This window comes from Ambystoma mexicanum, chromosome 6p (assembly GCF_040938575.1).
Source record: "Ambystoma mexicanum isolate Mex_15411 chromosome 6p, UKY_AmexF1_1, whole genome shotgun sequence".
Classification (NCBI taxonomy): domain Eukaryota; kingdom Metazoa; phylum Chordata; class Amphibia; order Caudata; family Ambystomatidae; genus Ambystoma; species Ambystoma mexicanum.
In genome coordinates, this window is record NC_090935.1 from 1150375030 (window position 1) to 1150387373 (window position 12344).

Sequence of the window (12344 nt, forward strand, 5' to 3'; positions counted from 1 at the left end):
GTTGATCTGCTCCTTTCTTGTATTGTTCTTTAGCCCTTTGAAGGTGAGAAACAGCTTCCTTGAAGGCTTGGGTGATTGTAGAATGCAGGTAGTCTACTGCTGGTGTTTCAAGATCTTGGAGGGGATCCAACTCCGAGGTTCGAGGGTGACTGCCGTACAAAAGAAAAAACGGGGTTTTCCCAGTTCCCGAATGGACAGAGTTATTGTAGGCATATTCGGCTATCCAAAGGATGTCTTTCCAAGTTTTTTCAGTTTGTTGCAGCATGCAGCGTAAATACTGTTCCAGAGTTTGATTGGTCCTCTCGGTTTGTCCGTCGGTCTGAGGGTGGTGACTGGTCGATAGTCTCACATCAATTTGAGCCGACCGACAGCAACTTCGCCAAAAATGAGAAATAAATTGACTACCTCGATCCGAAATTAGAACCGAAGGAAAACCGTGCAGTCGGACGATGTTTTCGAGAAATTCTCGGGCCAGAGTTGCTGCTGTTGGCAAGCCTTTGAGCGGAATGAAATGCGCCATCTTGGAGAATAAGTCCACGATTACTAGAATCGTATTGTATCCGGAGCATGGAGGTAGATCAGTGATGAAGTCCATAGAAAGCGTATGCCAAGGGCGAGGTGGGATGTCAATAGGGCGTAAGAGGCCTGCTGGTCTTTCCTTTTGACTCTTGTTTTGGGCGCATACTCCACAGGACATTATAAAGTCTCTGATATCTTTTTTCCAAGACGGCCACCAGAAGTAGCGCTTGATCTTTTCTGAGGTCTTGGCCATACCGGGATGTCCTTCCATTAAAGAATCGTGATAACAAGAGATTACTTTTTTCTGTAAATCTGTGCTGGGTAGGTATAATCGTTCTTGGAAATACAATAAGTTGTCCTTTACTGCAAAGTCCTTTCCCTGCAGATGCCAATTCTGTATGTCTGCTGGAGTTACAAGTTGCCTGGCCTTATCCTTAACTTCCTCTATGGATTCTGTGGCGATTACACCCAGAATTCTTTGTTCGGGAATGATTGGTGCAGGTTTAGGGTTGATCAAGTGTTCTTCCACTCCTATCCGAGAAAGGGCATCAGCTTTACCGTTCTTTGTACCAGGTCGATAGGTAATTATGAAGTCAAACTCGGCAAAGAATAATGCCCAACGGAGTTGTCTAGAGGATTGGGCTTTTGCGTTTTTCAAATATTGCAGGTTTCGGTGATCCGTAATCACAGTAACGGTGTGTCGGGCCCCCAGCAGATAATGCCGCCAAGCCTTAAAGGCAGACTTGATAGCCAGAAGTTCCTTGTCAGTAATCGTGTAATTGATTTCAGGAGGCAAGAATTTGCGGGACCAAAATGCCACGGGATGCAACTGATTGGTTACCGGGTCCTTTTGTGATAGAACTGCCCCCATGGCAAGGCTTGAAGCATCAGTTTCCACGATGTACGGGAGTTCGGGGCGAGGGTGTTTTAAGATTGGTGCAGAGATAAATTTAGTCTTCAAATCCTGGAAAGCTTGTTCCGCCTCGGTAGACCATTCAAAACGTTTGTTTTTCTTTAACAAGGCAGTGATGGGCTGGACTATTCGAGAGAATTCGGGGATAAACCTGCGGTAAAAGTTAGCGAAGCCTAACATGCTTTGCACACCTTTTACGGAGGATGGTGATGGCCATTTGAGAACTGCATCGACCTTCTTTGAATCCATACGCACTCCGCCAGGTGATAATATGAATCCCAAGAATTCAGCTTCAGTCACGTTGAAAACACATTTTTCCAACTTAGCGAAAAGTTTGTGTTGACGCAATCTTTCGAGGACCATTTTCACGTGTTTCCGATGTTCAGATTCCGATGAAGAATAAACGAGGATGTCGTCAATGTAAACAACAACACACACATCTATGAGCTCCCTGAGGACATCGTTCATAAAATATTGAAAGGCGGCCGGGGCATTGCAAAGCCCGAAGGGCATGACCTGATATTCAAATAGTCCATACTTGGTGCGGAAGGCCGTCTTCCATTCATCGCCCTCTTTTACTCGTACCAAGTGGTAAGCTCCTCTAAGATCCAGCTTTGTATATATGCATGCTTTTCTGACTTGGTCCAGGAGTTCAGGGATCAAAGGTAACGGATATCTATTCTTAACGGTGATCTGGTTCAGGGAGCGATAATCTATACAAGTTCTAAGGTCTCCTTCCTTTTTTGGAACGAAGAACAAAGCTGAAGAAGCAGGGGACTTGGAAGGACGAATAAACCCATTTGCCAGGTATTGATCCAGGTATTGTCGAAGGTGAAGGTTCTCAGGCTCGGTGAGGGCATAAATTCTACTACAAGGAGGAGTAGATCCAGGTATCAGGTCTATCTGGCAGTCATAAGACCTATATGGAGGTAGAGAGTTAGCCTGATCCTTCCGGAAAACATCTTGGTATTCTAGGTATTCGGGAGGTAACTGGGGAGTCTCTGAAGAAATTGCTGCCAGTGCAACACCAGGTGGAGGGTGACAAGTAGAGACACATTCTGGAAACTGGACCGTTCTTGCTCGCCAATCGATCAGAGGATTGTGTTTCTCTAACCAAGGTATTCCTAGAATAATCTGAAACTGAGGGGCCTTGATCACATCGAACACGATCTTCTCATGGTGTCCATCTTGACTTACTAGCGTCACCTCTTGAGCGGTATGCGTTACTGGCCCGGAGGCTATCTCCGTACCATCCACCGTAGTAATGACGTCCTTTACAGCCTTGGGACAAAGAGTTAGATTCATCCTCAAAACCATTTCATGATCCACATAATTGCCGATGGCACCGCTGTCGACGTAAGCTTCAATTAAATGTAATCGATCCGGATTATCAGGGCTAATGAGGACCATAGGTATCACGAAATGCGAGGTCACGGAACTGGTTTTCACGCTCGGCAAGAGGACCTCTATTCTTGTCGGGCGAGGTCGTTTCCCTGCTCAGAGTTTGTAACTTTGGTAACTGCAGCTCCTACTGCCTTCTTGGCAGGTTTCACCGGACAGTCTCGAAGAAAGTGCCCTGAGTTTTCGCAATAGAGGCATAATTGCAACTGTTTTCTCCTTTCCCGCTCCTTTTGTGTTAGAGGACCTTTCAGACCCCCTATTTGCATGGGTTCCCCGGAGTCTACTCCTTTGGAAGGAGTTGGCGGTTTGGAAAATACTCGAGCATCAAACTTGGAACGATCGGTCTTCCTGTTCTGCAGTCTGTGATCTATTTGAACGACTAAGTCTATATAGTCCGAACAATCTTGTGGGGGATTCACTACTTGGGATAACACATCTTTGAGCTCTCCACGTAGACCTCTATAAAACAGCGTAATCCTTTTGTCCTCAGGCCATTGAGTTTCCACTATCAGTCTGTTGAAAGACGCAATATAAGCCAAAAGGTCTTGATTACCTTGTCGCAACGAAAGAAGCTCATTGTCCAAGGCCTGCCCCTGTGAATGTCTTGCGAACAGTTTTTCCATACTGAGCTGAAAAGCGTGAAAATCATGGAGGACCGGATCATCTTGATTTACTAGAGGGATCGACCAGTCTGCCGCATTGCCACTAAGGTACGAAAGCACGAAAGCTACTTTAGCTTGATCAGTTGGAAAGGCTGCTGGCCGGCATAAGAAATGCAACCGGCACTGATTGATAAATACTGCAAACCTCTTTGGGTCACCAGAAAATCGTTCGGGCGGAGCCAGAGGTACATTCCCAGGTAGGTTGATCTGCACTGGATTCATAGAGGATGTAGAAGGAAGATTTCCCCCAGATGCGGGTAACGGGGTCTGTCTGGCTTGTGACTGTAGCAATTGTCTAGCGAGATCATCTGTTCGCTCCTTGGAAATAATCAGTTCCCTTCTTAGAGCGTTCGTTTCCTGACGGGCTGCATGCACTTCTGCCCTTAGTTCCCCAAGTAACTGGGCTAGCTGGTCGGTATCCGAGGTTTCCATAGCGCCTGGACGGGAGTTTTGTGGTAGGCTTTGCGTTCTGTAACGCTCACCTGATTCCCGTAGAGGCGCTGGTCTTGACTGGGCGTATACCGTATCTGCAAAGGTGATGTGTAACACACGGCTGGCTCTTTGGGCTGGACCTCTGTGCACTGTATGTCTGACTTGAAGGGTAAGATGTCTGCAGATAGAAAATATGGGATTAAGGAACTGGGTTATTGAATGTCTCTCTCTTCTTCCCTTTCTCTTCTCCTGTAGAACCCCAAAGGTTAACGCTCTCACCTTAGGTAAGTGAACGCCGTGCTCTCCATCTGCCTCGGGGCAGGGTGCTGTAACCAGTTTCTTCACTGGATAAGGGGAGCAGGCCTCTTGACTTCAGAGGACTGCTGTCCGTCGTTTACTGCACGAACGGTAAGTTTCAAGTAATTCCAATGTCTTTAAAGTCTTTAGTAATGATGTTTCTTGTTTTGCAGGGTTCCGGCGATGGCGGATGACGGGCTGAAGTGAGTTGAAGATGGAGCCCTTGTGATGAATAGAAGCGCCTGGAAGCACGTAAGTAAGCGCTTGTTGCCTGCTTCACAATGCGCTCTAACTGTCTTTTTATTTTGCAGGTACAAGTTCGGAGCGGCTGCAGGGTGCCGGAATACCCACTGGGTTAGATGTGGAAAGGAGTAATGGCACGTGAGCATTAAAGTTCCCCAATGTCTTTAAACGCACCTTGTTTTGTCTTTCAGATGCGGGATGCAGCGCCGAAGGCCTCCGGAGCGTGCGAAGAGTTGGTAAGCTTTTGTCTTACAGATGCCGGAATGCAGTGTGAAGACCTCCGGAGCGCACGAAGAGTAGGTAAGCCTTTGTCTTTCAGATGCCGGAATGCAGCGCGAGGCGTTGGTGACAGCCGATGGACCAGGTAAGTGAAGAGCTGTCACTGAAGACCGTAATGCTAACCTGTTCTTTCTTGTCTTTATAGGTGTTGCTGAAGACTGGATTCAGGATGGTAAGCCTTTTTCCTTAAGCCCAGGATCAGATGCAGAAGACACGATGAGCGTTCTGCTGCAGAGGATGCAGAATAACGCAAAGCAAGATTCATCCATCGGGTGTGGTTTAAATAGCCTCCTGTAGTGCTTAGGTGTCTCCTTCCACAGCCACGCCTAGGTAAGAAAAGAGTTCCTGCTTTCCAGAAGAGTTCCAGTGTTCTGAATCTAGGGAGTGGCTCCTGCCCCACCCAACAGGAAAAGTAGTTCCAAACAGAAGAGGATCAGAGGCTCAACTGGCAGGCAAGTAAGCAGCATGGTCTGCTGCAGGTAAGTCCACCCAAGCATTATGAGCCCGGCGCTTCCAGCGCTGGGACTGGGCATATTTATGAGCCTGGTGCCACTGGCGCCAGGACTGGGTCCAAAAGGTCCCAATTGGGACTGGTTGGCACTCGGAACCTGGGTTATGGATCTGCTTCCAAGGGAGTTGGGAAAACCCTGACCTTTTGGAAGCAGAGATCATGACAGAAGAACTCATAGAGCTTAGAGACGGAAGAGGGGAGAGTTGTATTGCCATAAGAGGCACAGGGAAAGATGAATTCTGTTTTGAAAGTTTTTAGCATGGGGGAGCATAGAGCCGTCCAGTGGACAATGGTGGTTTGGCAGTTGGATATGGGTTCAGAGTTTGCAGGGTTGATTGAGGGGAAGGATAAGAGTTGTTGAGTATCATCAGTGAAGAGATGATAGTTAGAGCAACTCTGGAGGAAATGAGCTTTCGGAAGGGGGTGTATAAGGTGTGGAGTGGACCTAGGGCTGATCCTTGAGGAACACCCAGTGGTTTTCAAGTAGGGGGTGTTGGAGTCCCATGAGATAGAGAATGAGTGGTCAGGGAGATTGGAGGACACCTAGTCAGGTAGAGTGTTCTTGAAGACAAGGAGGGAAAGGGTTTGAGAGAGGGAGGGATGATCCATAGTGTCAAATGCATACGAAAGCTCTAGAATGATGGGAATGGAAGAGAGGTGACTGTGGTGGGCAATGGTAAAGGAATTGATGACATGGAAGTCTTCATTATCAGACTCTTGTCACTATTTGGATGTGAAGCGTAAATTAGTCTGTGTGTGTGTGTGTGTTCGACAGGTGGTAATTGTGTGCACTTGTGATGTGTCCGGATCTGGGCTCCGGTTGGAGACCCTGGGTGGTTCTTAACATCTTGTGCCTCTTGGAGCATATTGCTAACATGTCACTCAGGTGTAACAAATGTTCTGCAAAAGCCTACATGTGCCTAAAAAGTCCTCCTCATGCATGTTAAGGTAAGATTTTGGCGCTCACCTAGGAAGATGCATGCCTTCTAGATGTTCTCTGTCACGTGGGCTAACACACTTGCTGTAATCTCTTACCACACATCATATTACTGCACGAGTCTAGTTGATCCATTTCTGATGTAGTGCACACGCTTCCAGTGTGAAAACAAAATCAAAATATTGCGGCTGAGTACCCCAAAAGGAAATACACCGAACACGGGTTACAAAGGAACATACAAAGTACTTTATTTAATTCTGAATCCAGTTACAAAGAACAGAGCAAAATCAGATAGCTATCTGCCCTCAGTGCAACACAACGAACTTCCAGCGTGGTTCAGTGTGTTCAGTGAGAGACGCTGTACATTAGAATGCATTGGTCTTTTATACTCTTCGTGAGCACGATGTCCAGCCCTACTTCGGATTTAATATTCCACTAATACATCACCGATCTAGGGTTCATGCTGAGTTTCACACATCCACATGTAACTGGTTTGCTTTTAATACATATTTCAACAAGCCTATAAGTCAACTGTGTATTCTGGGATTTTCCATGCAGGTCTTCTGAAATATTAATACAATGTAGTTAAACAAGTGTTCTATGTTCAGTATTTGAATACATTGTTCTTAACATATGCTCGTGGATTAGTTTCTTTGCACGAGTAATCCTTTATACACAGGTCAAGGAAGGACAAGGTCTCAGTTCACGACCTCAACAAGTGGTCTGCAGGCAAGTTACATATTAGCTACATACAGAGGTCAAGACAGCCATGTTGTATTCCGAAATGACATTGTCCACCATTTTAACTCACAAGGTGGCTTTACAAAGCAAACCTAAAATGGCGGATTGACCTAAAATGGCAGCTTACATTGATTTTAAGGTCAGGACCTTGCAACACTGATTTCTTCGCAAGCGACTTATAAGCAGCTTGGCGTAGGCCAATATACATATATTTATTGTGATAGGAGGCACAATATCATTTCTCATTTGACACCAGTATTGGTGATATAAATACAGGCCACAGCCTTGATGTAGGGAAACATTCATGATGTGTTTCTGAGAGTCTTTTTCATGTATGTGAGGTTTCCTGTTGTATGCACTGTCTGGCATGACCTTGCAATGTCTCAGTGACTTCCCAGATGGCTTTTGAAACGGATCTTGTTTTTTTTGTGTATCCTTGTTGATCTTCCATAAGGAATCAGTTGTGTAACAGTACATTACCTTTAACTTAGGTGAGGTTATCTCGTGCTCAGTAATTACCAGTGTCTCACGGTCGTTGATTCGGAAACCAAACCTTGTACACCTTCAGTGCCATCAACATGGCGGAGCTTGGGCCTGGATGGGTCTTTCATACTTGTGTGAATTTCTCTATGTCGTCTGGTTACCCATACCTCTCAACCTTGTGTGTCCCCAGGACAGGTGAAAACAGACCATTTTCTTTTTGGCGAGTGGGAGCCATTGAAGGGTAGAGAACAAATAGGGGGTTGTTGGGGGAGTGACATGATTCGATGGCAAGTGACACCTGTCAAAAGCGTGTGAGTTGGGATCTTTGGGTCACCTCCACTCCAGAGGAGGAAGGTGCAGCACCAGTGGCAGTGGGTTTGCGATTTCCCTGTGCCTTGACGGTGTTGGGGATGGGACCCACTTGCTTCCAATTGCCACTGATGACTAGTGTTTTTGCAGCTGTGGTAAATTCTTTTTGTTTTCGTATTATCATTCCGCAATGTGTTTCTTCCTTCGCTTTCTTCTTGGATGGAGACTTGCGTTTGTGCCTGTTGTGGTGGGACTGCAATCAGCATTCCTTCCCATATCCCTGCAGGTGAGTGCTTTTAGTTTTTGTGAAGATGTGTGAACTGTTGATAGTTCTCTTGGCGCAATATGAACTGGGAACTCCAGCAATGGGTCCCCCTTTTTACCAGCTCTTTGCACTTCATTTCCAAGAACTTTCATTTCATGGGTGAAGCAGGATATGATATCTGAAGTATCAATTTCCATAATGTAGATATTTTTACCTTCAATTCTTTGGGGATTTTAGACCAGCCCTCCATGTTTACATACGTTCAGAAATGTTCCTCACAAGGCAATGGAAGCTTCCAGGTGCTGCATAACTCACGGAGCGAGGGCAGGGTGCGAGAGGTGGCTGTATTCAGGTCCAATGATTCATCTAAAAGCACTCTACATGATTACAGTCTGGCATGCAAAGTGGAGGCATCTGAAACCCTTTGAAACCTACTACTTGCCGGACTTCAATGATTTCCTATGCAAATCAGGCTGAATATGTAGGCATCAGCAAATGATATGGTATGGTTTTTTCGGAAAGGGAGATTAAACTTATCATTGGTCGGATGGAACAGCTCACCATAGGAATGGTGGGGCTGGGTAGGGGTGTGTGTGGGGGAGGGGCTGGAGAGTCATGCTTTCCATCCTGAGCAAAGACAATGAAAAGTGTGTGTTTCAGTGTTACTGGAATGATCCCTACAAAGTCCTGTCTGCATCAATTAAAGACTGTCAAAGGCAGCACTTGCGCCACTCGCCCAGAGTACCTCAAAGTGGCACAAACCATGTTCTGCCATTTTTGAGCAAGTGCCTGCTTGCTAGATATGACACTTGTTTCCTTAGTGGCGCTCCGAGGATTTCTTGGAAAGTTAAGATTTAACTTGGAGGAAGTTCAGGAGATGGATGTTGACCTTGGTTTGGACAGGGACAGACACAGTCAGCTTTATACTCAGAGCAGGGTGGTTGCCACCAGTCTCTTGGTGTTTCATGAAATCATGAGGTTTGCACTGCACCATCATAATAGGAGTAGATAGCAGGCAGTTGTTCAGATTTTGGGGCATTCAGAATGCAGGAGGACTCAGGGAATGTTTGAGCCTCCAGTGGGGCTGGCAAGGGATACATGATCATTCACAAATGCCAAACCAGTTGAACTGGAGCCCTCAGTGGAACGGGCGCTTATTACCCACTCGGGTGCATGGATGTATTTAATAGAACACAGCACAAAGTAACGATTACTTTAGGTTGTCTGAAAGGCACTCTTTTTTTTGTCTCATTCTCCTCTTGCAAGGTTTGACTACGAGGCCTTGGAACCCAGAGCTGCATTTTTCATCATGAGGGACCTGGAGGCCCTGATTACAGAAAAGTCGTTCCGAAGTCAGCAGTTTGCGGTTGGCAGCAATGTGTACAGCGTGGACAAATCAGACAGCTTTGAGTACGTGGATCCCGTGGATGGCACCGTGACCAAGAAACAGGTAGGGCGGCCATCACAACTAATGTCCTCGTGTATGCACTTAAAAAAAGAAGCTGGTACTGTGCTACTGTTATTGTTATTATTATTATTATTATGGTATTTACTGAGCGCGGACCTAGCTCCGTGAAGCAACGGAGCTCTTTATAGAGGTATAGGGGCGGCTCGTCCATAATGGGCGAGGGGGCGTCGACCCAGCGGGTCTTGGCCCCCTCTCACCCATTATGAAGGTGCCAGCCCAGTAAAATACGAGCACTCCCTCAGCTGTTCTTTTCAGCTGAGGGAGTGTTCTTAACTGTGAAAGGGAAACTTTGCTTCCCTTTCACAGTTACATTTCCCCACCCGGGAAAGCTGAATGAGCCATGCAAGGCTGGGGGCGTTTGCTTCCCTAGCCTTCCATGGCTCATTGGAAATGCTGGCTGGGGAACTGCACGTCTGTACTGCAAGGGGGCGCTCCTGCGTTTCCTCGCACATACAGACAGAGCAAGCTGGAGTGGGGTGTTTATGGACCCATGGTCAGGCCCCTTGCACGCATGTGCAGGGGCCAGGAAACTTCCGGACCTGCGGCAGAAGGTACAGTTGTTTGTGTTAATTTTTTTAAATTGTTATTATGTGTATGGATGCGTGCATGCTTGTGTTTTTAGGTGCATGTATGATGTATGGTGAGGATGGGTGCTGGATGTGTGTTTTTGCATGTTCATTTGATTAGTATTTAAATATGTGTATGGAGGCGTGTATGCTTGTGTTATGAGTGAGTGCATGATGGATGCTCGTGTGAATGAAACAGAGTGTTCGCTGTGTATGTGTTGTGTAATGTGCATTTGTATGCTCTTTTATTTATTAATTAGGTATGTGTATGGAGGCATGTATGCTTGTGTTATGAGAGTGCATAATGGGTCCTCGTGTGAATGAAAGAGTGCTTGCATTGCGTATGTTGTCTAAATAGGTGCATATGTAGGTTAATTTATTTATTTAAATATTTCTATGTATGCGTGTATGCTTGTGTTTTGAGTGAGTGCATGATGGATGTTTGTGTGATTGAAAGAGGGCTTTCTGTGTCTAGGTTCTGTGTATATGTTGTGTAAATGTGTGTTTCTATGTGTATTTATTATTTAAATTTGTGTATGGATGTGTGTATGCTTGTGTTTTGAGTGAGTGAATGATGGATGTTCGTGTAAATGAAAGAGTGCTTGCTATATAGGTTTTGTGTGTATGTTGTCTAAATGTGTGTGTTTGTATGTTTATTATTTAAATATGTGTATGGATGCATGTATGGTTGTGTTATGAGTGAGTGCATGATGGTTGCTCGTGACTATGAATGATACAGCGAGTGCTTGCTGTGTGTATGTTGTGTAAGTGTGTGTGTGTTTCTGCTGGTCGGAGATGATTTTGGTGGGTGAGGGTAGGGGGTTTGTATAACAAAGGCATTTTAAAAATGCCTTTGTTGCACAAATCACCTGCCCACTGACAAAAATCAGCTCTCTGTCTGAGGTGCTGTGGGGCCCATGGGACAGGGATGGTATTATTTTACTGGACGTCTATCAAAGATGTCCAGTAAAAAATACCATACCTGCCACCACCGCCTTGCATACACACATAATCACTTTGATTGTGTGTGTGTGTTTGGCGCTGTGAGTCCCAGGGGACAGACATGCTCTTTTTTTACTGGATATCTATGATAGATGTCCAGTAAAAAATACCAACCCCTCCCGTAGTCCCCCCAGTGCCTGGCATACACACATAACCACATTGATTGTGTGCATGTGTGAGGAGCTTGGAACGCAGGGGACAGGTGTGTAATTCTTTTAGTGGGCATCTAAGATAGATGGTCAGTAAAAAGGAAATGCCTTACCCCAGTGCCTCCAGCGCCTCACAATCACACATAATCACATTCATCATTATTGTGATTATGTCTGACTGCAAGGCACTGGCACACCATGGATCAGGCATGGCATTTTTTACTCTGCATGGTTGATAAAGCAAACGTGATGTGTTATTATGTAGCAAGACGCATTATTGTGGTGACATTTTGTATTGGGCATCTTTGGTAAAGCAAGCATGATAAGTGTTATTATAAGCAAGCAAGCAGTCCTGCCATTTCTTACTGAGTCATGACATTTTGATTTGGGCATCTTTGATAATGCACGCAGGAACAGTGGTATTATTCTTACTGTGGCATGACATTTTATATTAGGCATCTTTGGTAAAAACAAGCATAAGTGTTATTATGTAACTATACTGGCATTCCAATGCAGCTAGTCTAGTCATTTATTATTGTGGTATAACATTTTGTGTTGGACGTCTTTGGTAAAACAAGCATGATAAGTGTTATTATGAAGCACGACTGGCATTTATTATGCTACCAGTCTAGCCATTTCTTACCTGGGCATGACATTTTGCATTGGTCATCTTTGATAAAGCAAGCAGGATCAGTGGTATTAATCTTACTGTGGGATGACTTTTTGAATTAGGCACCTTTCGTAAAAATGAGCGTACATTTTATTATGTAGCTAGACTGGCATTTCAATACAGCCAGTTCAGTCATTTCGTATTGTGGTATGGCATTTGTATTAGGCATAGTTGGTGAAGCAAGCATGATAACTGTTATTATGAAGCAAGACCATCCCTTTTTATGCACTTAGTCTAGCCTTTTCTTATTGCGGTATGACATTTTTTATTGGGCCTCTTTGGTAAAGCAAGCACGATAATTGTTATTATGTAGCTCGATGGGCATTTTAGTACAGCCAGTTTGGACATGTTTTCATACTTTGGCATGCATCTTTAATGGTAAAGCCAACTGGAGTATGTTATTATGTGAGGATACTGCATTATATTGGCAGAACAAACATGGACATGTTTTCTTATAATATGATTACTGGCATTATGCACAAAGCAAACATGAGTAT

The 12344-nt window shown here is 45.1% G+C and overlaps 1 protein-coding gene across 1 annotated transcript in view; it reads left to right on the forward strand.

The window, feature by feature from the left end:
- Window positions 1-12344, forward strand: part of PGM5 (phosphoglucomutase 5) — a 1026992-nt gene that overhangs the window by 816011 nt on the left and 198637 nt on the right. Inside the window, exon 9 of the mRNA XM_069625764.1 lies at window positions 9259-9442. Within this exon, the coding sequence (XP_069481865.1) occupies window positions 9259-9442 (184 nt within the window). The remainder of the gene's footprint in view (window positions 1-9258; window positions 9443-12344) is intronic.